The 27,096-nt window shown below is 43.5% G+C and overlaps 1 protein-coding gene across 7 annotated transcripts in view; it reads right to left on the reverse strand.

Annotated features, from left to right (window-relative positions):
• The window catches only part of PHACTR3 (phosphatase and actin regulator 3), a 168,378-nt gene that overhangs the window by 45,407 nt on the left and 95,875 nt on the right, over nt 1-27,096 (reverse strand). For 4 of the 7 annotated variants that reach the window (XM_030533753.1, XM_030533759.1, XM_030533756.1 and 1 more), the window contains exons 4-8: nt 26,417-26,599; nt 20,320-20,520; nt 14,756-15,023; nt 13,024-13,274; nt 2,482-2,635 (exon numbers count right to left, since the gene is read on the reverse strand). In XM_030533753.1, coding sequence (XP_030389613.1) covers nt 2,482-2,635; nt 13,024-13,274; nt 14,756-15,023; nt 20,320-20,520; nt 26,417-26,599 — 1,057 coding nt within the window. The remainder of the gene's footprint in view (nt 1-2,481; nt 2,636-13,023; nt 13,275-14,755; nt 15,024-20,319; nt 20,521-26,416; nt 26,600-27,096) is intronic. The other 3 variants (XM_030533758.1, XM_030533757.1, XM_030533754.1) reach the window with 3 other exon arrangements.

Below are 27,096 nucleotides of genomic sequence, written 5' to 3' on the forward strand. Positions count from 1 at the left end.
GTCTTCTTTATATTTGTATACCAAACCTTTCCTTCCACAACTTCCAGTCATGATCATGCACTATGCTCCTCTGGTAGGCAGAGACACTTATGTCATAAGCCCTTATAGTGACACTAATTTTAGGCATAATTTCTTAAACTTATTTTCCTTTTCCACCACAAAGTGGCTAAATGGTACCCACAAAGAAAGGGGAATAGCCTGTAGCCATCCTATGTTGTGAGAGCTAGAGGAATCTCAGCACAAGCGAAGTAAGGTCAGGATGGGCTAAGATGACCAGATGTCCTGATTTTATAGGGACAGTCCCGATATTTGGGGCTTTTTTTATATGGGCTCCTATTAACCCCCCCCAACCCCCATCCCGATTTTTCCCACTTGCTATTTTGTCACCCTAGGCTGGGCTGGTAGTTAGACAGGAGACCTCCATGGAGCACCCAAGTGTTACAGCAGGAAGAGATGTTGGAGATTCACTAGATGACACCCTTCACACTGAGTGAAGACTGTACAAATGTCCCAGTCTAGCATCGGGGGGCACTATTTCCAAGTGTTTCAGATGAGTTGTAAAATCAGGCTCCTGACTGCCTATTACATAATTTTGCATGTGCCACTAAGACAGTTAAGCCCAGTATCTTGGCAACTCAGGGATTTCTGCCTGCCTAAAATGCACCTACGCTTCCAATAGCTCAGGAAGGCAAATGGACATTTCATATGTTCAGGGCTTACAGGATCAGGCCCATGCATTCTTCACTTTCTATCCTAAGCTGTTGGCAAGACAGTTATATATGGTGGAACATCCCCCATGATCTACTCCCAAAGTTGGGTTCACATCTGGGCACTAACGTGGTGACTGTCAACCATCACATTGTTCGCTCTACCTGCATGTTAAATCCATTGTCTGTGTTTGTTTGTGCAGTACTTAGTATGATATGGTCCCATTATCTGTTGGCTTCTAAGCGCTACTATAATACAAATATTAAATAAAGATAATAAACAAAGACAAAGTAAAATGAATCCTCTGTATCCATTATCAGCATCCCGGGGCACTGTGAAGCTTAACTAACATTTATAAAGTACTCTAAGATATTTTATTCTTAATGTTCAATCACTGGTCTCTTTTTAGCAGAGGGGCCAATGTGATGGAGTGTTTTATGATGTAGACATCTGTCCATTATGAATTGCACTCTGATCTATCAACCTCATTCCCAATCCTCTAGCACAGGGATTGGCAACCTTTGGCATGCGGCCCATCAGGGAAATCTGCTGGCAGGCCGCAGTTTGCCGTTCCAGGCCAATGGGGGCTGGGGGAAGCAGCAGCCAGCACATCCCTCGGCCCATGCTGCTTCCTGCAGCACCCATTGGCTAGTGGGAGCTGCGATCGGCCGAACCTGCAGATGCTGCAGGTAAACGGACCATCCTGGCCCACAGATTTCCCTGATGGGCCATGTGCCAAAGGATGCTGATCCCTGATCTAAAACAAAAGTTTATTAAATGTACAGACTGAAGAGTTGGCCCAGCTCTTGCTTGAATAACAGCAACTGTTTCTTGAAAAAGCAGATTCCAATTATTAATATTTAAAAAGCCTCCAATATGAACTCCTGTTCAGCTTTCACAGTTGGATTTCAACCATTTTGGCTGCCATTCAGAACTGCCTATTCTAGCGTGGGAGCACCCAGCATAGATTATTTAACAATCCAGTTTGTCACAACTAAAATATTCAGGTTTGCAAATTATCTAAATTTAGCTATTTAAAAAAACAACCCCAATGCAATTTGAATCTAATGGTTTCTGTAAATCTTTGCTTACACTATCTAACTGCAATACTGGTTTCTCCTATACAGCTGAGCCCTCATGCCCTGGTTAAGTGTTTGTAAGCCATTTACTCAAAGAAAACAGGTCTTTCCTACCCTTGCAATTAGCCCAGATTTCAGCCATCTGTGGAGCTGCACCTCTGCAAATCTCTAGCCCTGGCAAAGAAAGCCCTGTTGAAGCTGACCCTTATTTGAAACAGGATCAGTTAAGCTCCACCAGTGCACACTGCAGCTTTCCCTGCCTATAGTGTGGGTTTGCAGATACACTGATGGCTGCAATCAAGGATAAGTGCAAGTGTAGACAAAGCTGAAAAGTTTGGTGGTTAATTTAGTGCTCCTGAAAGATAGGAGCTAGAACAATCACGTGACTTCAAGGGGAGGTGCAGGCATACATTCCAGGGGTAGAATCGAACTCACTGCATTGAGTTTTGCTTTTTATTTTAGGGTGGAATAGCCTGATTCAAGGAGGAGATCAGGTGACCAGCACAAAGTGTGTGAGCTCAGAGATCAAAGGCAAAGCATGGCCCTGAAGCCAAGGTTGCTGTCTGCTGTTGACGTTGTCCCTTTCTGCATGACTCTCCAGGGGAAATGGGCTAAGGGACGTGTATAGTGAGGTGAGGTGCAGAGGAGACTTCATTGTAAAGATTGCCCCCCTCCGTCTCTTAAACTGACTTACTTTGAAAGTTTCATTTCGATTTGCTGTCGGATTTCCTGTCGTTCCTCATCTGTCCTCCTTGGGAAAATGTTCCTGTCTTCTAGTTCCTGCTTGCTTGGCCTGTTCCGTAGCTTTACTGCCAGCAGCTCTTTCTTACATTTTCTTGGCAAGGTACCTGGGACACACATCGAAATGAAAAAATGTCAGAAGGAGAGCTTGGAATTCCTGCCGCCTTTTTTTTTTTTTTTAAAGCTGATAAATGAGCCAGTAAGGAGTGGGCAACGGAGGATGTATGTCTGTGAAATCTGAACCTGTATGGGATAGGCAGCTTTGTATTTATTAATAAAAGTGGTTCTAGGGCTGAGATTGCCAACACAGCTGTGTTGGCAAATGGTCCAGTCAGAAATGCTTGAGATTATCATCTCATTGTACTATTGTCGACCAGGATAATGCTCTTAGATGGCTATGACTCTTGGTAACTATCAGCTGAGGCAAGGTTCAAACCACTAATCCAGGAGTCAAAGGGGGTGCAAATCATCAATCCTCTGAGCCTCCCATGTTCCAGAGCAAAGCTACATCTGGAGCACTTCGTAATAGAATTAGGTAGTGCAGGCGAATGGGAATGGCTGGGATGGAGATCCTTTCCCCTCTGGGTTTCCAGCTCAAATCCAGGCTGGTTGGGAATTACTGAAAGGTGTGCTACAGATAGTCTCAACCCACCGGTTAGCTGACAGAGCAGAAAAAACACCAGCACTCATTGGCACTCTTCTAAACGGTCTTAGCAAAGAAGCCAAGGAATGAATTGGCTTTGCGGACTGCGCTTTAGTCTCACCCTTGCATATCTCCACAAAGGGGTTTTAAGGTGCAGCTGGTGAGAAGTTGTGGGAAACGTTTGCTGATGTTTTCTGTACCCTTCGGTGGATAGCAGAAGAATTTTGAAAAATGCTGAGCTTTGTTCCCCTTGAAATCAATGGGAGTTGTACCTTTTGGTTCAGTGTGAACAGAATCAGACTGATGCGGAACACTTCTGAAAATCCTATTCTTAATGACCTGGACTGACAGTCCAGCACTGATCACTTTAAACTAGCCACTCACACCTGCAATAGTTCCAGGTTAAGTGGGTGATTATTTGTGAGGTGCCATTGGCCCGAATGTGCAGATTAAACTTTTTGAACATTTCACTCAATTTTGAACAAACAATTCAAAAGATGGAGAACCAGGAATAGTCAGCCTGGAGGGTGCACATAGGTCACAAGATACGAGCCATTATTGATGAATCTACCCCATTAAGTTGTCTTAGGGTATGTCTATGCAACCCGCTGAATTGGCGGGCAGGGATCAATTTATCGTGTCTAGTCTAGACACAATAAACCGACCCCCGAGCCCTCTCCCATTGACTCCTGTACTCCACTGCCATGAAAGGCACAGGCAGAGTCGATGAGGGAGCAGCAGCAGTCAACTCACCACATTGAAGACACTGTGGTGAGTAGCTCTAAGTACGTCAACTTCAGTTACATTATTCACGTAGCTGAAGTTGCATAACTTAGAGCGATTTCCCCTCCCCCCCCCTCGTGTAGACCAGCCTTAGAATGCCACAGTAAAATTGCAGACCTGTATTCAGGGTTTCCCCTCTGGAGAGACTTCAAGAAAACCATTCCAAGGAATGAAATAAGGGTCAGATTTTCAGAATGGTGTGTGCAATGGTTGTAAGTTGGTAAGATATTTTGGCAGTGGGAGGTGTGCATACTTCTCACAATGGCATGATCTACTGTGGTAACTGCAAAACATGCACATGCAGGAAAATCCTGGCCTGAAATATTGTTGGTGATGTTTACAAGAGGAATTCCCATAAGGAAAGGTGCAGCAACTGTTCTGGGTAATATTTCACTACTCTTCTGAGGCTGTCAACCAATGGCATTTGAAACAACCTTTCACTCTGAGAAAACGCCTTGGGGTCAAATGCATCTTTGGTGTAACTCCATGACTTCCGTGGGCTTAGTGAAGGGTTGAAATTGGCTCCTTGACTAATTAAACCATCTTGCAATGCTAGCTGGAAGGAATATGGTAATAAGGTTTCTAAATTTAAACTGCTTACAGAGTGGAAAACCCAACATCTTTCACTGTACTTCATTTTTTTTTAACCAACAGTAAAATGTAGACTGCGAGTCATAGCTGGGAAAGTCCCAGCTTGCTTGAGGTTGAGTTGCTAAAAGAAAAGCACCACAGTCTCCGTCTGGCTCAACAGTTTCATTGGTTTGAGTAGAGCTTCTCTTTTCTGAATCTCTGTCTAGAATAAGCAATCCTGTAACAAGTTTACTGTAACATGTGGCAGTTATACCGAATACCTTCCTTGTACAGAGTCGTAGGACTAGAGGAGTTCATCCTCCTGAGCTGAGGCAGGACCAAGTAAACCTAGACCATCCCTGGCAGATGTTTGTCAACCTGTTCTTAAAAACCTCCAATGACAGGTGTCACAGCTTCAGGGTAATTGCATCTGTACCCCCTCTCCATGGTCCACTCCAGGAGTCCTCAGTCAGGTCTCAGGTCTTCTGCCATCACCTGTCTCTGGGTAGGGGCCCTTGTCCCACTCTGTTCTGACTGGGGGTTTTAAGTCTGCTCCTTACCTTACGTTATAGTATCCCCACCCAACCAATCTGCCTAAAGGCCTGTGCTTTGCTTTCTCGCCAAGGGCTATGCACAGTCCATTGCCAGCAGTGTACAAGTTACTACACAGCTGTTTCTAGGCAAGCACATTTATTCTTAAGGTAAATGCATTACAGAGAGAACCTATTGTTTTAAAAATACCAATAAAAGAACCTACCTGCAAGTGAAAAGCTTAACAGAGGTGATACCCCCCCCTCACCAACTCCAGCCTAGAGCATTGATACGTGTCAGTTTTTCAAACTCACAATTGGGTTTGCCCCCTTGGTATCAAGTTTATGTCAGGGTAGATCATCAACCAGACCCAGACTGGACAATTCATACAGTGAGAAGTTTTCCCAATATCTAACCTAAATCTCCCTTGCTGTAGATTTTGGCCATTACTTTTTTCCTACTTTTAGTGGACATGGAGAACAATTGATCACCATCCTCTTTTTATAACAGCCCTTAACGTATTTGAAGACTATTATCAGGTCTTCCCTCAGTCTTCTTTTCTCAAGACTAAACATACCCTGTTGTGTGTGGTGGTTTTTTTTTTGGTTTTTTTTTTTTTAATCTTTCCTCATCCATCAGATTTTCTAAATCTTTTCTCATTTTTATTGCTCTTTTCTCGACTTTCTCCAATTTGTCCATATTTTTCTTAAAGTGCAGTGCCCAAAACTGGATGGAGAACTTCTGCTCAGCACTGGTAAGACTTCAGCTGAGCAGGACAATTACCTCCTGTGTCTTCCATTTGACACTCTTGTTAATATATTCATTAAGTATAGTTAATGTCCTACAGAAAACGCAGAGTTTTGAGTGCACAATCAGTGTGGAATAGTCCCCTTAAGACAGAAGGTGAACCATTGTCTGACTACACAAGAAGTACACATAAATCTGTGTATCTACTTGTCTTGGAGTGCTCTACTGAATGTATAGTGTGCGGTAAAAATCATAAGGGAGCCTGTTTTATTTTAATACTTGAGCTCTCTTTCTTAGAAAAAATCATCCAATTCTTAAAGAAGACTGAAATTAGATTTTTAAGTAGTTTTTGTCTGGTATTTGAGATGTTAATAAAGGCTGTTTTGTAAAGAGGTGCTCTGCAGGTTGGCATGCCCCAGTAAGTCTGCTTCCTGTAAATAACAGGTTCACCTTTAGGATGTGTCTTTTAGGACACTACTCACTTGCTGATCTCTAAGTGCTTTATAAAGGAAGGTGAACACCGTTATTCCTGGCATACAGGTAGGGAAACCGAGGCAGAAAGAAGTCGAGCGAGTTGCCTAATATCACACCCTGAGTCCCGGACAGTTGCAAAATTAGAGCTTTCTGAAACTGATCAAACCAACTCTCCCCAACCAGAATCTGACTGCGGACATGCTATAATAATACGCTGACTCTTCCACTCAAAGTGCTTTGCAAACATAAATTAACGAAGCCCCACAGCACTCATGTGTGATGTTAAATATTCGTTTAATGGTTTTAAATGGGGTAAAATAAGGCCTAAAGTGGCAAAGTCAGTTGCCTGAAGTCACACAAGTAAGTGTCCAAACTAGAAACATGCCTTCCGCATGACGTGCTCTGACTACTAGACCAAACCCTTGGGGCTGTGTCATGGCTTTTCGAGCACAGCCGCAGCGTGGGTGGATGCAGAGGGCCACGGCACCACATGGAGTATTCTATGGGCACAGCACGTGCGCAGGCGAATTGCATCCGGCAGCTGTGGGAGCAGATCTAACACTGCAAACTGCACCTGCAGGATGGGTATCATCCCCCCCGACCAGAGGCTGACGTGGTAGCTGGTGCAGAAAGCAGAATGATAACCCCTCCCCATGATCTTTGGGGTGTATAAAAGTGGGGCCAGTTCTGTAACTCCCACCCTCCTTATGCTGTTCCCTTATGTGGGCTCGGGGCTCTTCTGGTGCTTTCCCCCATCTCATGTGGTCATTTAGGACAAGCTAAAAGCTCTCTATACAATACAAAGTGATCCAGGCCTTTAAAAGAGTCAGGCTTTAAGGTCAATGGAATTACATCAATTCACACCAGCTGAGGATCTGGCCCAGAGCCCTGTATTCTAAGATGCAATAGAACACACTGTAGCAATGCAACAGCTCGTTACAAATAAAATGCTGCCAATTTGTCATCTAATGCCTATTCTGGAGGTGCACTCGGAGGCCTGCTTCTGCTCGCAGAGCTCAATCCATGCCCTTAAAAGGGGGGGGGGGAACAAAAAAGAATCTCCTACTCTGTGAAATTTAAAAGAAGCAAGTGCAGTCTGAAAAATCATACCTTTAACCCAAATCCTACTTGTATTAAAGGAGCAGACAGCATTCAGCCCACCCCAGCTCAGCCAAATTGCTTCATCCAGATGTCTGGGTTTCTAACAAGGCTTACATGGTAACCACTCCCAGGGTCCATACGCAGTGTGCACTGATTAATCTTTATGGTGTTGCAAAATCCAAATAAAAATGCAGTTGAACCAAGAGAGCTGGATTAATCCGAGCTGTCCATATTAGGAGCCACCATCAGTGACTGGCCAATTTGATTAATTTTTGAAAATACCTGACTGACTAAGTGTCATAACCTTAGTCCCAGATTTGGACCTTAGCGTCCAAAATATGGGGGTTAGCATGAAAACCTCCAAGCTTAGTTACCAGCTTGGACCTGGTACTTGCTGCCACCACCCAAAAAATTAGAGTGTTTTGGGGCACTCTGGTCCCCCTGAAAAACCTTCCCTGGGGACCCCAAGACCCAAATCCCTTGAGTCTCACAACAAAGGGAAATAATCCTTTTTCCCTTCCCCCCTCCAGGTGCTCCTGGAGAGATACACAGACACAAGCTCTGTGAATCCAAACAGAGTGACTCCCCCTCTCCGTTCCCAGTCCTGGAAACAAAAAGGACCTTCCTATTTACCCAGAGGGAATGCAAAATCAGGCTAGCAAATCCAACGCACACAGATCTCCCCTTGATTTCTTCCTCCCACCAATTCCCTGGTGAGTACAGACTCAATTTCCCTGAAGTAAAGAAAAACTCCAACAGGTCTTAAAAGAAAGCTTTATATAAAAAGAAAGAAAAAATACATACAAATGGTCTCTCTGTATTAAGGTGACACAACACAGGGTCGATTGCTTAAAAGAATATTGAATAAACAGCCTTATTCAAAAAGAATACAAATCAAAGCACTCCAGCACTTATATTCATGCAAATACCAAAGAAAAGAAACCATATAACTTACTATCTGATCTCTTTGTCCTTACACTTAGAAACAGAAGACTAGAAAGTAGAAACTACTTCTCCAAAGCTCAGAGAAAGCAGGCAGCCAGAAAACAGACTCAGACACAAACTTCCCTCCACCCAAAGTTGAAAAAATCCGATTTCCTGATTGGTCCTCTGGTCAGGTGCTTCAGGTGAAAGAGACATTAACCCTTAGCTATCTGTTTATGACACAAAGTCAGGAGGAAAAAAAGATAGATTATCCTTTAAGGAGGATAATGCCTATTTTGTGGGTGAACACTTTGTAATTGGTCCATTCTCTGCCCTATTGAGGGCACCATTTGTTCACCAAGACTGATATCCTGCCTCCGGCAGAGGTCAATATCTGATGCTTCAGAGAAAAGAAAAAACCAACAAAGGGAATAAAAAGCCCACACTAGCTCTGACCCTGCGCCTAGCCAACAGTGCACCGTGATGGGATATTCCTTCCTGACCACTGTGCTGATCAGTGTATCTGCTATGCTTTAATTACCGGTACCTTTATTTAAACATCTTCCTAAAAGTAGTTCTTCCTGGGGCTAACACGCGTCTACCTTCCCCTCTGCCCCATAACCACCAATATCTCAAGTGGGATTTCAGAAGTGCTCTGCCTTGGGCTACCTGCACTCCCAATGGGAGCAATGTGGGATCAATGCCAAGTGCTTTTGAAGATTTCACCCCTCCACTGTTTGTTTTCAAAAGCTGGCATCTATGGTTCAAATTTAGGTACAATGTGCAGATGCACAATGTAAGAGCAGAATTAATGTGCAGCTTTAATGCAGCCCTATATACAGCCCCAATCAGAGATTGAGTGCTAGGGGGGAGAGAGAGACAGAGAGAGAGAGTAATCCGTGCCGTATAAGAACCAGGAACTGAGGCTAGCTGCTTGAGTACAGACTCTCTGTCCTGAGCTAACAGCCCATGCTGCAGTCTGTACTTCCACAGCTTCACTACCATTGTCACTGGAGCTAGCTAGATTAAAGCTAGCTCGGGTATCTCTACACTGGCTGCAGTATAGACAGACCCTGTGTTTCTCTGGCCCAGATCCTCAAGATATTTCAGTAGGAGTTAGGCACTGAACTGCCTTGGAGGGATCTGGGTGACTGTTCCACATCTGGCGAAATGGGGATAATAGCACTGTCCTATCTTAGATGGGTGGTATGAGGATACATACATCAAAGATTGAGAGGTTCTCACATATGTTAGTAATGGGGACCATGTAAGCACCTTGGATGTTTAGATTCTTTCTAAGCTGCCAGCCAACCCAGACTTCTGAAAGCAGGAGAATTGCAGGGAATTATGTTGCTGCTACCTTTCTTGTTACTGTGTATTTCTTAAATGTCTGTCAGCCAGTGCAAGTGTGTGCAGTGTCAAGAACAAAAATGTCTCATTACATCCTTTCAGATACAGAGAACATGTGAGAAAACAGTGGTAGCAGAGTTGTCATCCCTGAGGTCCTAAGATGGTCTCTTTCCATCCTGTAGCTTAATGAATCGCTGAATTTCTCTGCCATTGTTCCTCCATTCTCCTGTTCCTGGACCTGATTGCATAATTCATCTGACACATTCCATCCTTGTTGTTGTTCACAAACTGCCCACAGACAGGTTACAATATCAGATGTAATTATTATTCACCAGTTTCTGTGGATAATGGTTGGCAAAGGGCTTGTTCTCAAGCAATTTGTTGGGAGTGTTCTGTTCTATTCTATATAGGTTTTTATACTGAGCTCATCAATACTCAACCTCTGGTTGGTTTGGATTGGATGTAAATGATATGGCATAATTCTGTCCCCTGGCTGGCGGAGCGTAACTCTGAGAATCAAGGAATAATTAGTCTTTGATATTTGTTTAATTGCTGCTGTTTCCACATCAGTGCTAACACTCCAACTTCCTGTCATTCACTAGAATATTCACAGACAATGAACACGAAGGGGGAACTCACAGAAGTGAATTCATTAAAATATCCCACCTGCTCCATATTAATTACTCTCTATCCACAATGGGCTGGTTTTGTTCTGTTGTGTTGTATTGCCAATAATTCTCACTGGTAAGACTTTTCCCCCTGCATTTCAGAGGATTGTCATTTACTTTCATCACTGAATTTCCGTTTATCCCATTGCAACCTCCTTAGACATCATACACTAATGGCTGGAACTTTTGAAAAGTGTAGTGCTTTGGTTAGAATAAAACATGCACACTCTTGAACAGATCACAGCAAGCTATGTGCTTTGCGTAGGCAACTATCTGGGTTTTTTGTGCATGCGTCTTTTACGGTTGCATATTCTCAATATGGACAGACAGCTCAGCAATGACTAGGTGAGTACATGTTGAGTATTTACAGATTTTTAACTACAGATGGGCCAGTGCACAAAGTTTGGCTCTTAAAATGGTTTGGAGCTAACCCTAAAGTTTGGAGGTACTTGGATTCAGGCCTATAGTTCAGCCTATTAGAGTCTGTGACCTGACACAACCTTTCCCAGAGGTTGGCTGTGATCATATCTGGGGTTTTCATTTTGATCCTGTCCCTTATCTGAGCAGCAAGGAGTGAAATAAATGATGTAGGATGGTAGCTGGGTATACAATTAGGAGTAATGGAACAGAAGGAAAAACGTGATAGTGAGATCTGGTAAGGCTGTGGGTTAGTCCTCCAAAGGACATGGGGAAGTATTCTTAGCCTGGGATATGCAAAGCTTGATGTCAAAAGGCCAGGCACCTGTGGCTCACATAAAAAATACATCCACAACTGAGTGCTAGTTTGTGCATAAAATTATTGCATTATAGATTGGTCATAAAAATTGGACATGTGAATAAACTGGTATCTAACTGTCCATCTGCGTGTGCAAATATCTCACCGGCACACACAGTCCTGGTAGTTGGACAAGCATGTTTTTACATGGCCCTAGGCCTTAGGAATTTTTTTTTTAAACGTAAAACTTGACAAAATGCTAATATACATATTGTAGGAATTCCACTTTGACTGGCGGACAGACTGGATAACCTAATAAGTATGGAAAAACCTAACTTCTGTGATTTGTCTGGTATTTAAATGCCATTTGACATTTTTCTTAACTTTTACTGAGCAAAATAACCTTTTAACCCTTTAGAGGGCATACCTTAAGCAGATACCTTACACCATAATAAGATGAAATATTTTGAAGCACTTTTTATTTTTAAGAGCTGCTTCTGGATGCCACATAAGCTTCTATGGTCACTGGTTTCTTGCCATCATCACAGTTTTCCACTAATTGTGTAAGCAAAAATCATGTCTAATTAAATATATGACACACGTCTTCAAAGGTAGAATAAACACTTTTGTGTTATAGGAGGACTGCATGGCTTGTGTTAGACAAATTAATCTACAAGAATTTACACCAAACTCAGTGAACTTCTTATAATCATGGACAATAGCTATGCCCAGGGAGATGTGGAAAAATTTTATCTGGAGATTTTTATTTAAAAAAAAAAAAAGAGAGAATTTTCACTTAAATGCAGGGAAATTCTGCAAAAGATTTATCTTTTATTTCCTCTTCTACTTTATCTCAACTTTGTGTTTCATACCTCACCAATCTTGTCTCTCTAAAATCCTGGGACCAACATGGCTACAACAACCCTTCAATAAGATACCAGAGTCAGCTGCAGAGCTAGGATCAGAACCCAATAATCCAGTTCATTACTTACCCTTAGATACATTTCCTTTTTAAGTTCCTTCTCAATCTGCTACACTACGCTGCTACACTGGTTACTTTTGCAGTGGGCTCTCTCTAAGCCTGTCCTGTTCCAATCTACTGAAACTCATTTAAAATAGAATGTGGTCCTGCTGAACTGAAAACTTGATTGAAATATGATTTCTCCAAACAGCAGAGAGCCCCAGTGGCTCAGCTCAATGAAACAATGGGCCTGGATAATAATTGTTCCCGTAATATTTTGCTAAGAGGTCATATGGTTCAGATAAGCACAGAACAGTGCTTCCAAGAGAGAATTTAATCTATGACCTAACTTCATAAACGATGGAGTAAATAAATTACCCCTTCCAAAACCTTCCAGAGGGAGACACATTTTTGTGTGTGGCAGGCATACCAGAGCTGTAGAGAGTTCAGTGTAATCCAGTACAGACACAATTTGGCAGATGGGTAGAAAGAATTCACTGAGCTGTCAGAGATTTGCTAAAAGATCTTCAGGGGAGCTGGGGTTCAGCTCTTCAGATCCCAGCCTATGGACACGTGTCCCTCCAAGATAGGTCTGCTACTCATTGCCAAATAGCCTCCTATACTGCATCACTGCATTGCTTCCAGACTGGGGCATTTCCAAAAGTGATTTGCCTGCACCAGACTCTCAGAAATCCTCATTCACTGATGATGAGATGCCCCTTCTGGAAGCGCTGCCATTCAGGTGAGATGGTACAAAGTGGTGTAGGCAGAACTGAAAGGACAGCACCTACTGAATTATCTATGTATCTCTTAATGCCATTTTTGGTATGCTGTAGTTACCAAGACAGACATGAGCACAAACCGTGTCATTCAGGCATAACTTTAGCACTATCTATTCACTGAGAATCCATGCACAAAAAACCTGTCATAACATTGCATTTTCACACTCATACACTGAGATATTTTGGACCTTTCCTGTTGACTGAAATGGTATATTTTTGTAAGGATAATAAATTAACTTTCCTTACCAGAAATGATGGAGTCATTCAACACCTCTTCATCCTGATAAAAAACCAAGTTATCCTTGAGTTCTGAGTTCATGATCAGGTTTTCTTTGTTCTCATCTGACTCTTTGACTGAGTTTCGCTTGTTCTCCGGATCATTACTGTGGCTCAGTGCATTCTCCTCCTTTTCTTTGTTGCCCTCGATGCTAGATGTTCTGGATGGACGGACATCCACTCTTTTCTTGGGAGACCCTTTGCTTTCTCTGCTGTGAAAGCTGTGGATGAAAGGCACACACCTGGGTTGATAAGTCCATTTTAAAGCCATAATAAAAACCTAGCATTAGATGAACACAGGCATCATGTCTTCAGTGAGATGTACAAGGGACATCATTGGACTGCATTCTCAGAATTGCAAGAATAAGGTACAGGAGGGGAATGATTAATGTGTTTTTTTGATGTATAGTTGTGTGCTGTACCATAATGACCTCTTTAAAGAACACAGCATGTGCTTCTAATATAAAACATACATTGTATGAAACATTGCCCTTCTAAAAGTTTGTGATCCTGACAAGGATTTAACAGGCCCTGGAAAGGGCATTGTATTAATCCGTTTCCTGTGAGAAAGATTGTTGTGGCATTCAGAAACGTAACCAATCCTATAGCTTTGGAATTACCTTTGTCTTTCTCTACTACTGCAGTGGAGAATTTCTAATGAAAAGCAAGACAGTGTACTCAACACACTCCTACATAGCCATGTGTATTGCAAAATAAGGTACTATATATGCTCACGCAGAAGCCAAGAGTCACATGCTAAAGTAATAATACTGATCACTTGTATAGCATCTTCACAGGGCTCTAGTAAGCAGTAACCAGTTAATCTTCTGGGGTAGGTTATTCTTAAATTCACTTCGCAGATGGGGAAATAAAAAGGGGTCAAAGTCTTCATTGGGAAGAGGATCATCTCATTGGTAGATCAGTCCATGCTTATAAAGTTATAGCATCAGCTGATAAAGAGGACAGACAGAAGAGATCAAGAGGACTTGGGGAATGCATGGCCAAGGAACAATTCAGAGAAGCCATGGGCCAACAGCAAAGCTATGATCAGGAAAGCTTCAGGAGGCTAGAGAGAAGGCCACGGCTGTTTCCAGCAAAATCAGGTAATTTTTCAGATGAGATAATTTTGCACACCAGTGATCAGAATTGACCGTTTACAGATGCAATTGCCTGGTTTGTGCATGCAACCTCGGGAAATTTTGCCTGCAGAGTAGTCGTGCATCGTTGTGCATGTGTGCAGTTTTGAACATTTGACCTCACATCAGTTCCTCTCTAACAGGATGAAAGTGGCGTGTGTGGTCTGAAAGTGTGCAGTTCTTTTAGGAGGACTTCACTGTCTAAATTGCTACATTTTGATATCCTGCTTTTGTGACGAGCCACCTCATACACTGAGCTGAGGATTAGCAAATGATTCCACCTCCTTGATCCCTTATTTCCATGTTACAGTAGCTTTCCTGTCATAAAAGTAGCATATTATAAAGTAACAGCTGAAACTTTCATTTTAACCAAGGATCAATGCTGGAACTAGGGCCACCAAGCAGTGTGCGGGCAGAATCAACCTGATTTTAATCAGATTAAATGGGTGGAGTGTTAACAACAGGAAAAAATAATATTTTCTTACCAGGAATTTGTATTATGAAAAATACTTTTACTGAAAGGACTGTTTCCTGGTATTTGCTGTGCCTCTGTGTGCTATACTTACCTATCCTGCCGATGTTTGGTGGCCAGAGCCCTGTGGAGCTCCTCAATGACTCTGCTGGGCGGTAAAGGCAGGTGGACAGCAGTGGGATGAGGGGAACTGGTCGGTGTTGGTAGCTGTCCTCTGACATGGGGTTCGGAGCCTTTCTGGCCTGATGGGTGGAAGAGGGCAGCTTGTCCTGAGATTTGGGAGGAACCAACAATGACATAATTCTTCAGGATAGTGGAAGGAGGGGATTTCACTGCTGGCTCATCTACTTCACTTCCTGCTGCTGAAAACAAAGTGATAAAAAGTCACACTGAGCCTCTAATTGTGGCACACAGAGCCTGGGTTGAGATTGATTCTGCATGCTGGACAGAAAAAATGGTGCTGTTGTTGTGCCATTGCATATTGGGGATGTGGCTTGTGTGGTGAGACTTGTGTAGTCAAACAATCTGAAGCCCAAAGACTCAGGCTGCAAAGATTTAGCTTGGAAAAATGGGCCACCTTCCCATTTTACTCCCTCTTCCAATTGGATTCTTCTTTCTTTCTGCCCAAAATCACCAATCCATTCCTGACTCCCAACCTAAGTTCCCTCTCAGCTGTGCAGCAGGCCATAAAGGGCCACGCAGGCAGGGAGAGGGTGCTCCTCCCCTGGTCCAGCCCAACCCTGCTGGAGCTGCCATGGCGGGGGAGCAGCACCCTTCCCCGAGCCTGGCCCAGCCGGAGCTACCACGATCATGGCAGAAGCCTCTTCCCCCCCCCCCCCGCCCTGAGCTGCTGCAGCAGAAGACGCCTAGGGGGAGTCATCTCTCCCTGACACAGCCCTGGGGCAGCCTGCATTCCTAGCTCTACCCTAGAGCCCACACCCCCAGCTCTGAGCCCCCTCCTGCACCCTGGACCCCTCATCCCTGGCACCACTCCAGAGCCTTCACCCCCAGCCAGAGCCCTCACCTCCCACACCCCAACCCTCTGCTCCAGCCCTGAGCCCCCTCCTACATTCTGAACCTCTTGGCCCCACCCCCACCACCTCCATATTGGTGCACATAACAAAATTCATTCCACACATGGACATTAAAAATTAGAGGGAACACTACTCCCAACCCCTTCTCCCTGATCCCTAATGAACCCTGATGGCCACTAGCCAGGCTTTCCAATCTCTGCTGAGCTCCAGATGATTGTGTAAATTTTAAGTCAATCTGTTCTTCACTGAGGTCAAAATGTGCCAGGATCCATTCTCTGACCTTCTCTCCCTGCCCCATAATGGGCCGTAGTCTCTCACCCCATATAGGGAAACACCAGAGCTTGTGAGATATGGTGATATTAGCTAGTTCAGCCAAACTTGCCAGAGCTGATCTGTTTCAAAAGCATTTCAGCAAAGAACAGGAGAGGGGAAGAGGAGTGGGAGGATGTTTAACTGATGCTTTTTGTACCCAAAACTGAGGTTATTTTCCAAACCACCTAGGGGATTTGGATTGTTTTTTAGTGAGAGTTGGGCATCCAAACCCCTAATGCAGCTTGGAAATCTTACACTAATATCTTCATAGCCAGTTTCCTTTTAAGTTCTGCGCTGAGGTGATTCTTCTCTTTCATGAACAGCCCATCCCGGACATTCTCCTCTCCAATCCCATCACTCATATCTATCACCCCCAGTGCTACAAACACCTGCCTCTTCTATTGCTGTGCCTCTGATGTTTCTCTCACTCTGGTTAAGACTGCATGGAAGAAGCTGGGGTAAAAGCCTTGTTTGACAAAGATGTTGCTTCACTTTTCTCCTCTTCTGCAGTTCAATTATTCTTTTCACTGCACTTTCCTGGCCACATATCTGTCCTGGGTTGTGATACTTTCTACAGTGGAGACATACCAGCACAGGAGATCTGTTTAGTTGGATTGTGTAGAAGGCTATTCCTTTTCTCTTGTTACCACCTAGTGTTGATAATATGAATTTAAACTGACACATACCCTTTTTGTTTGCAATGTTGCCGTTGTAGCTGTGTTGGTTCAAGGATATTAGCGAGACAGTCTGGGTGAGGTAATATCTTTTATTGGACCAACTTCTGTTGGTGAAAGAGAGACCCTCCAAGCTGCACAGACCTCTTCTTCAGGTATGACCTGTGTAGCTTGAAAGGTTGTCTCTTTCACCAACAGAAGTTGATCCAATAATGGATATTACCTCACCTACCTTGTCTCTCCCCAGGCCCTCCTTACCATTCTAATTTTCTGTGAGGTAAATTCTGTTGCCCTTATCCAGTCAGAACTCCCACTGCTATCAGTGGTGTCCTTATATTTCTGTGCAAGGATTTCAAGAATTGGCTCTTGATTAGCCCAGAAACTTGCAAGAGAAAAGAGGAGATGTTCAAAATGAGGTATAGCACTTTAAGGATGATGATAATAAGCATAGGCTATCAAGATATTTCCTTCCAGGACAATTGTGCTGCATGGTTCCCTACACGGTACCCAAACTCTGCTCTCAAGGACACTGGTGAAAATCTGTCACAACTCACAAAGTCAACCCAAGACAGAATTTTGTCCAGTGTGCACATATTTGTGTAGGATTTTTTAAACAAAAAATCAAATATTTTTTCAAGTTTCAAATTAAAAATAATAAAATTACCAAAGTAGCGAATTATAGTACAAATTATTAGATAGAAAATCAAGAGTGTAAAATGAAATCCTGAATAAGTTAGTGGAAACTGATTGTTTGAAATATGTGGTTAGTTACTAACATGCAACATCATAATAATATACAAAAATTTTGGATACCTGGTGAAACTCTTTAGCATTATGGGTTAAATTTTGAGTTGGGTTTCTACCCAGAGTCCATATGTGGGTAAGGATGTTCATGAGCCTGCACTTCGCAGGCACAAAAATTACAGTGTGCACTTTTAAAACTCCGGTACCGGCATGTGCAAGAATTTGCAACCAGGAAATGCGTGTTATACCTGCATAACACAACACTTGTGCATGTGCAACTGTTAGCGTTGGTCTAGTGCTCAGAGAGATGTTTGCTTGTATGTGTGTGTGCACAAGTAGAAATCTCACATTGTAAACCAGGCCCCAGGTGTGTAATTTAACAAGACAAAATGTATGCTATCTCTGGTGCTTAGATATGAGCACCTCACAATCTTTATTGTATTTAGCCTTACAACACTTCCCTCCCCATGCTGAGGGAAGGCAGTGCTATATTTTACAGATGGGAAATGGAGGCAAAAAGAGGTTAAGTGACTTGGGAAGGGTCACACAAAGTCTGTGTTAGAGCAGGGAATCAAACCCATGTCTCCCATGATGTTGCCCTAACAAATGGGTAATCCTCCTTCTCTCTCTGTATGCATGTATACGTATAGCTGAAAGAGTGAATCAAAACCACATAGGTGATCTATTTTCTCAAACCTGGAACACTTTAAAGCATAGGAGCATCTACTGGAGTGTCTAGTAGGCAAAGTACACTGCCACAAAGCAGCAGCAATAAGGCTGTATACAAGAGCAGTAGCATCTAAATTCCTTCCCCTTTAACTGATCGGCAGGCTCTCTGCATACCCAGAGGGCAGAGAGCCTCAGCTATCAGGAGACGTATATCTGAGCTCAAGGGGATTTTGATTAGGTGCCACCCTGGAAACACATAATGGATATTTATGATCATTCCACTCTCCACTGAATTGCAGCTTGAAGGGCCATAGAACACCTCCTAATTCATACTCTATCTTTGTGCAATAGGAAAGTATGTTCTGGTCTCGCCAAGCCGCTGAGGGACTTTACTGTCACCTTTATGCTACCTTGATCCCAGAGCCTCACAGGCACCAGTTCAGCCTGGACACAGCTTAGGCTAATGTTGAGCACTTTTTTGTTAATCACACTTTGTTTGTCCTAATGAGAGCTGTTCAGGGAATAATCGTATGAAATGGTATCTTGTACCTTGCCACATCCCCCCTTTTGGGATTAATTAGTGCTTGGCTTATTCCCCTCTCCTTCCCTCCAACACTGTTTGGGGAAAAAAAATAAAATAAAGGGCTTTCCAACCCCCTCTGTTTTTTCTCTCATGTCACACTCTCTCCCTCTATCCACCTCCACCCCATTGCCCTCTCCCACTCATGGTACTTGTTCAATGTGGGCTTACAATTACTCCCACTCCCAGAAGCAGAACCGAAGATGTGCCATTATTAGAGCTGGTGAAAAACCACTTTTCCCCCAAAAAAAATTTAGACAAAAATGAAATATCAAAATGAAAATATTTCACCTAAAAATGAAATGTTTTTGGCAAACAACATTTCTATTCAAAATGGTATTGCAAAGTGCCTCATGGGAGTTGTACTTTGGGTGCCATATGCACCCATTCTCCTGTATGGGTTGAGCTCTCAGGATGGACTATATCTCCCATGTGATGAGGGGAAGAGGTGAGTCATAGGAGTCCTGGGCCATGCTGCATCATGGTACCTGTAGTCTGGCCAGAAAGCCTGGCCCATAAAGAAGAATGGAAACAAAAGGCATCTGAACTACAACTTCCATGAAGCACCACAATACCAGTTTGAATTGAAATATTTCAGTTTTCAGCTGAAAACACACAATATTTTGGTTTTGGCCATTATATTTTGTTTTTTAAAAAGTTTTCCATGGAAAGCAGATACTTTTAGCAAGAAAAGTAATTTTGGTGAAAACCCAGTTTTCCATTGAAAAACAGTTGAGCCAGGAAACTTTCAGTCAGTCTTAGTCATTAGTGCAGCACCCTATGATCTTCTGCTTCCTGGTGGCTCTGCAAATGGGGACTTTTTTTTTCATACCAGTAAGTTGGGGGTGCAAATGATTGCAGGAACAAAGGTTGTCAGTTAGCAGTTTAGATGCCTGATTATGGGCACACTCTGGCAGTGTAAAGGAGCCTGGCAGTGGGAATAAATCACCATTATACTCCCTTTAAACTCCTTTGTACTCCTGGAAGTGGTGAAAAGTGTAAGATCACCGTTGTGGCACATTAGAGAATCAGGCTGTGTGTGTTTGAACCTGAAATTCAGAGTGAAACCTGAAATGCAGGAGTAGGTTGTGAAAGTTTGGGTGAACTGTTCGTATGTCATTAGAGGAGCTTGCACAGCTCTAATTTAACCTACCCTAATGAGCAAATCCTTCAGGCAGAAAGCTTTGAAGGATCTATTGACTTGAGTTTTGCAGCTGACAGCTGAGTTCACTGCTTCTGGACTGTTATCACACTGGGATTCTGTATTACAAAAAGCATTTTAAACCTTCCTTGGTTTCATAGCGACTTGTGGTAAGTCATACACAAGATGCTGATTGGGTAGCTGTTTGCTGTCAATGTCATCTGCTTTACATGGATTAGTGCAGGTGGACATACTGCAGCCTCCTGCAATAAACAAACCAGGACAGGTCAGATATATGTGCAACATGCAAAGACTCGGTGCTTCTAGTTCGGGAGCAAGATCCTCAGCTGGTGTAAATCATTAACACTCCATTCACATCAGTGGTATGACATTGATTTACACCAACTAAGTAACTGACTCAAAATATATATAGGAGAAAATGATATACAAGGAGAGGACAATGTCAATGGAATGGAAGAGTCTTTATTGACCAACATGACTAACCTGTTACACTCTTGACTTTGGAGATTGCCTTAGGTAGTGGAATTGGAAGTGAAGGGGGGCTGGGGAGCTGTGCTAGGTTTCTTTCCATTGGTTTCTGTGGGGAATCTGTGTATTCAGAAATAAGTAAGGCTTGTGGAGTCTCTTCGGTTACTGGCAGGCAGGCATCTTCTAGGTCTTCAGTGGACACTGAAGGTTTCTTAGCTAGTAAAAGGATCAGAAGCAGTAGAATTAATGAGACATGAAATTAGTAATGATGATGATAAACCAAGGGGCCATACCAGAAGATTCAAGAAAACAGAATTCATGGCATACAGCTAGCAGCACTTCTTTTCCACAATGAAAATAATGAATGTGTGCAATAGCCTACCAGCCAAGGTTGCTGAGGTAAAAATAAAACACACTGGGGTAACTGAAGAAAGAGTTAGATACTATGTTCCTAAGGAAACTGATGAGTCTCAGAGGGCCAAATAGCCTTTTACTCATTTCCCTTCCCTTCCCCTCCCCTCCAAAAAAGTCTTATGCTCTTTTTTATAATGAGGACAGAGGAGTATAGTGGTTTTTGAGAACTGCAATTGATTATCTTGCAGAACCCAGCTGCAATGATTTAGTTACCACATGAGCACTTCTTGCTAGGAACACAAATGAAGGGTAAGGAATGATTAACTTTTAATATAGCCTCACAGATCTCTCTATGATTGCTCTCTGCAGGATTTCCTGGCAATTTTTATTTTAATCCTATTAAAATGTGACTTCAGCTTGCAGCCCAGTTCCTCTCTATTCCATCTGATGCCAAGGTGGCTCAGTCTTTCTTGGGGATGATGTTAGGAACCAAGATTGAAGCAACCTGATATAAGAAGACCTTCCCTTGGATAACAATAACAGTGCTACAACAGGGAATAGACATTGGGATGTAGTGCAGAAGAAATGGCCATCTTGAAGGCAGGACTGGCGCTAGGGGTTTGAGCGCCCTAGGCACCACTGCAGCAGCTCCACCGGAGCCGCCTGCCGCCCCCTCCGGCAAAACGGCGCCCACCATTTATTCTGGCTGCCTAGGCTGCCTAAGTGGTAGCGCCGGCCTTGCTCGAAGGGGCTGATGCTACAAGCTGCGGAATGCCTCCTGAATGGTGTTGAGTGCACTCAATTCCAAGGAAATCGATAAGTGCTGAAGCACTCAGCAGCTTTCCAAACAATTTGCATCCTTGCTTTTAGAATGCAAACAGAAGTCTCCAATGCAGTGAGGCAGTAGGACACAATAGCCTTGGCAAGATAATAGTGTTTAATTTGTTGACAAACAGATGAATGTATGTGTCTAGAAGTGGAGTAATGAGTATTTATTGTTTGGGAAAGTTGGGGGAGTAAAATAAATACGCAGCATTAGTCAGAGATTACTGTTGCAAAATTTTGCTGAATAGAAAGAAAAGTTGCCTCACTTGTGAAATAATCACCTCAGTTTTCAAGGAAGTCATTGCAATTGCTATATATTTTTTATTTTTTAAATCAGGATTTTGTGAAAGTTGCCCCCAAAGATCATTTGCTACGTATACAGCAGGGGCCAAATGCTAAGGTGAAAAGCAGAACAATCCTTTATTTTGATGACCACTTAAGCCACGTGAAGTAGAGCAAAAGGAAGCCACTCATGAGTGATGTTAGGTATCCCTGAAGGGGTGAAATTCAAGTATTATTCAAGAACCAGGAAATGCAGTGAATCAAGACAATAGAGTTTCAGTTCTGGGGACGCAGGAATGCTGCTGATGGGAAGCTGTGAGAGTGATAAAAGGGAGGGTGTTGCTAGTCAATTGGGCTAGATCAGGGGTAGGCAACCTATGGCACACATGCCGAAGGCGGTTCGCGAGGTGATTTTCAGTGGCATTCAGACTGCCTGGGCTCTGGTCACCAGTCCAGGGGACTCTCCATTTTAATTTAATTTTAAATGAAGCTTCTTAAACATTTTAAAAACCTTATTTACTTTACATACAATAATAGTTTAGTTATATATTATAGATTTATAGAAAGAGACCTTCTAAAAATGTATTACTGGCACGTGAAACCTTAAATTAGAGTGAATAAATGAAGACTCGGCACAGCACTTCTGAAAAGTTGCTGGCCCCTGGGCTAGATCCACAAAGGAGACTGAGGCTCAGAATTGCAAGACCTAACTTCAGGCACTCTGCCACCTAGTGGAATCCTCAGTCCTAAGTTAGGTGTCCATGCTCCCTATACAATAAATGGGGAGAGTCTATGGGAGTCTCAGAAAGCCAGCAAGGTGAGCAAGGAGCGAAACTAGCCCCACCCTTCAAAGGTAGTTCCCACCTAACTCCACTCAGGGTTCACGGTCGCGAACCATCTCCTGGAGATAGGTGCCTAAGTTAGGTCAGACATTATTTTGCAAAATACAGTGGTGGTGGTGGTGGTGATTTCCTCTCCCACCCCTTATAGCCAACAGACTAGTGCTTAGAGCAGTGCTTCTCAAAGCCAATACTCTGCTTGTGCAGGGAAAGCCCCTGGCGGTCCGGGTCAGTTTGTTTACCTGCCGCGTCCGCAGGTTCAGCTGATTGCAGCTCCCACTGGCTGCGGTTCGCTACTCCAGGCCAATGGGGGCTGCAAGAAGGGCATCCAGCACATCTCTTAGCCCGCGCCACTTCTCGCAGCCCCCATTACCCTGCAGCAGCAAACTGCGGCCAGTGGGAGCCGCGATCGGCCGAACCTGTGGATGCAGCAGGTAAACAAACTGGCCCGGCCCGCAGGGGCTTTCACTGAACAAGCGGCGGACGGCCTTAAAGTATTCCTCTGAGATGTTGAAGATGCTGGTTCAAATCCCTGCTAGGCCTTATTTGAAGCAGTGACTTCAACTGGGGCTTCCTGCATCCTGGGTGAGTTTTCTAACCACTGAGTTGTGGTACAAAGGAAGAGGGCAGCACTACCACAGTAGTGTTATGTGGGTTAGGCATGCTCTGAGCACACCTACCAGATTAGGCCCAGCAGATGAGATAACCAGGGGAACTCTTAGTTCAAGGATCCTGCCGGGGCTGAGGTGTGAGCTATGCACTTAGCAATAGCAGGATGTAACTGTCCTGATGTTGCAAAGCAAGGCAGTGGCAGAGGAGGGTCTAGAATCCAGAACTCCAGATTCCTCGTCCTGGGCTTTGGCCTTGAGACCATGACAAAATTCCCAGAGTACAATTTTCAAAACCAAAGTTTTTCTATTTTCCACTGGGCTGGGAACCTTTGGGTGATACTGCCATGAAAAACTGTCGGCCGATTAAACCAGAAGAACACATTTCTGTCTGAATACCACATGTCTAGAAACCCAGAAACACTCAGAATACACCATGGTATTTCCAAGCTCGGGTGGCTGGGTGGGTGTCTCTGGGTTTCTTTGTTTTGATCTTAACTTTTCATTTGAACTCCAGCAAGCTAGACAAGTTTAAAATTTTTAAATGAAATCCTGTGTTGCTGGCCTGGTCTCCTTTTTTTTTTTTAATATATGCACAGTAGACCTTTTATCTAAATAACATAAAATTAAATACACACAATGGTGAAATACATACACATGCACATGGACAGGCTTGGACCATGTTATTTCTTGACTATCCAACACTCCAATTCAAGCCAATGCAGGAGGCTTTCTCCAATACACACCTTTTGTTACTAACTTCAGTGGAAACAGGATAGGGTCTAGAATGGAGGATTTGTCAGAGGTTGGTAAAGAGGAGCTAAAAGGACATGTAACAAACAGGAGTGGGTATTGCTGCATAGGAAGTAAGCTGTTTGGGAAAATTAAATCCCACCTTTCAGCGTATTGAGGATGGAGAACTGATACATACCCCAAGGGAAGAAAAAGAAATGCAGACGACAGTAAAGGTTAGGCCAGAGAGATGGTGAACAGAACTGGCATTAATAAGGGTCACTGGAAATAGGGAAGATCTGGAAAGAAATTAATAGCTATATCCACAATTCAGAAACGAGATGGAAACGATTCAAGAAACTAGGACTCTGCAAATGGGATTTCAATTGTGAAGGAAACAGTGATGAGAAACAGATGTACAGAGAAATAGATGCCACAGTCCAGTAGAGGAAGTTTATTATTAATCACAGTAGTGCCTGGAAGACTCCAATTAGGACTGAGACTCCTTTGTACTAGGCACTGTTCAGACACAGAGACACGGACAGTCCCTGCCCTACCAAGCGTGCAGTCTCATTCAAGACAAGACACATCAGTGGATAAACTACACAGTAAGAACGGCTGCAGGAGGGAGGAAAACAGCAATAAGAGTGTGAGTTAATATAAGCCAACTATATGCAGGGCTAGAGTGTTTTGAGTATTTGTTTGTTTAGTTTTTATTGTAAGATACACAGAAGAGTGAAAGCACAAATGTCAGATGCCCCGTGAATAACAAATCTGTTTTGGGACTGTTCGTGATGAAATAACACACCGTGCTGAAATAGAGAAGATAAGCTAGGTTTAAAGAAATGGGTTGATACAATAACACATAAGTCATCCATTGTCTCCAGTGGGCAAGTAGGAGAAGGGCTGAAATATCTGAGGGGAAACCATTTAGGAGGGAGTGGCGTTACCACAAGCACCAGAGGAACAATCTGATATATCATGAAAAACACAAAACAACAGTAGTCCTGGAGAATAGACCAGAGGTAAAAGAGAGCTGGGAATGTATACAAGACAGAAATGGAAAACTGAAGTTGTATTTAGAGCTGCAGTGGGGTAAAGGAGAAGGGCTGTGGGGAGGGATAGCTCAGTGGTTTGAACATTGGCGTGCTCAAAGCAGCATTGTGAGTTCAATCCTTGGGGGGGCCCTTTAGGAATCTGGGGCAAAAATCTGTCTGGGGATTGGACCTGCTCTGAGCAGGAGGTTGAACTAGATGACCTCCTGAGGTCCCTTCCAACCCTGATATTCTATGAAAGGGGACAGTGGAGGGACTGGGACAAGGAGCCAACGAAAGTAGGAGTGAGGGTCTGGAATGAGAGGCCTGGTATGGGAAGTGGGATGAGGAGGCTAGCGTTTGGCAGGAGACTGGGAATGGGGCAGCCTGGAAGAGACAAAGGCAGAAGGGTCTGTAACCACTCCCCTCAGGAGCCATAATAGGATTCCTGAATATCAAGATTCTTCTCCTGTCAGCAACAAACTTTGCAATCCACTGGCAAAATGTGCAACTCTTCTCCTTCTAGTGGTCGACCCACATAGAGATGACAACCTACTGCTACCAGTTACTCTGTTAGCTCAAGTGACCAAGGTCTGTGTGGTGGCTCTAAAGGTTTTAACCCCTCTGAGTTGTTATGGTTCTTCAAGATGAAATTTCTGGGTTTTTTTCCCCCCATTTTGTTTTTATAAAAGCCTAGGAAAGTGTATATACAAAACACTATGTTAAAAGAACATTATGTTGGCAAAGTCACATGCTTGGCATTTAAGAAATGTCAGAATTCCGGCAGAACTATGCCAATGAAAGATTATCCTACCCCAAAAGATATCCTCATCCAGCCATTTAGGTGATCTTTACATCAGCTTTTCACTGCTAGAACAGGGCAAAGCAGACTTAACCAGGTCCAAATCCTGGTTTGTATTCTGAGCTAGGCCAAAATATATGGGTGATTAGATAAACACAAACCAAATTCCCTTCTTCTGTACTATTGATACAGGCCTGCTCGTTGTAGTAATTGAAATATCTTGTAAATATTGTTCCCTAATCCCAGCTGGGTTAACAACAGCAATGTGTGTGCCTGCGCATGCACAAACATGCATCTAAAGGAAGATGGTCTGGTGTCTCCTACAGTCCACATGCCATTGTACTGCTACCCATCCCCTGACGTGCAGCCAGATTCTTGGTATAGGAAAGAACTCTCCTAACACCGGCATGGTAACAAAGCAGTCTCTCTTATGTGTGCAACTCATCCCAATACTCCTGGCTTTATGTTCCTCAGTAAAATGAAGGTCTCAAAAATCACTGTTCTTACAAGGTTGATTGCTAAACTGGTCTGGAGGGACTGAATTGAACACAATGCTCTGGCTCTCTGATGCACCAATTTATTGGACTCATCGCATGACAGCTCAATAGAAGCACGTTAGCATGTTCTGTCCAATACCTGTATCGTCTTTCAGCTCTTCTGAGTGCAGCTCCTCGCCAAGTGAGGTTGCATTTGTTGCTGCTGCTGCTGTACTTTCCTGCTGCATCTCTTCTGAGGTAAGTGCCTGGCATACAGGGGATGAAGGGTCACTCTGCATTGATCTGGTGGCACCATCACCAGCGCATGCTTTGCCTCCAGCATCTAAAACACCACATCACTTAATCTTAATTAAGTCATCAACTGCAAAATGAAAACATCCTGCCATTCTCATTCATTAGCGTATGCACAGATAGCCTATCACTTATCCTGCAGCGTTCCTTGCAAGAGCTCACTTGGCAGCATCTGTCATTTCCAGAGGTGCTGAGTGCCTACAGATCCCACTGACATCAGCAGGCCTTGTAGGTGCTCACCTCCTCTGAAGATCAGGCCACTGATATTTGGGTGCCTCAGTGTGCATTTAGGGGCTCTGTTTTAGACACCCAACTTTCAAAATGTTGGGGCACAACTGAAATCCAAATCTCTCTTGACATAGGGCCAGATTCTGATACTCTCCCACTGAGGAGTGAGGTCCTCTGCCAATAATCCCATCAGCCGTAAGCATTCTGACACCTTTTTAGCTTCTTAAGTACTTTCCAACCCAGGGAACGTTCCTCACTGGGAATACAAACTATGCTGTCTCTCACTTCCCTGATCCTCTC

Source organism: Gopherus evgoodei, chromosome 14 (assembly GCF_007399415.2).
Source record: "Gopherus evgoodei ecotype Sinaloan lineage chromosome 14, rGopEvg1_v1.p, whole genome shotgun sequence".
NCBI classification, from domain to species: domain Eukaryota; kingdom Metazoa; phylum Chordata; order Testudines; family Testudinidae; genus Gopherus; species Gopherus evgoodei.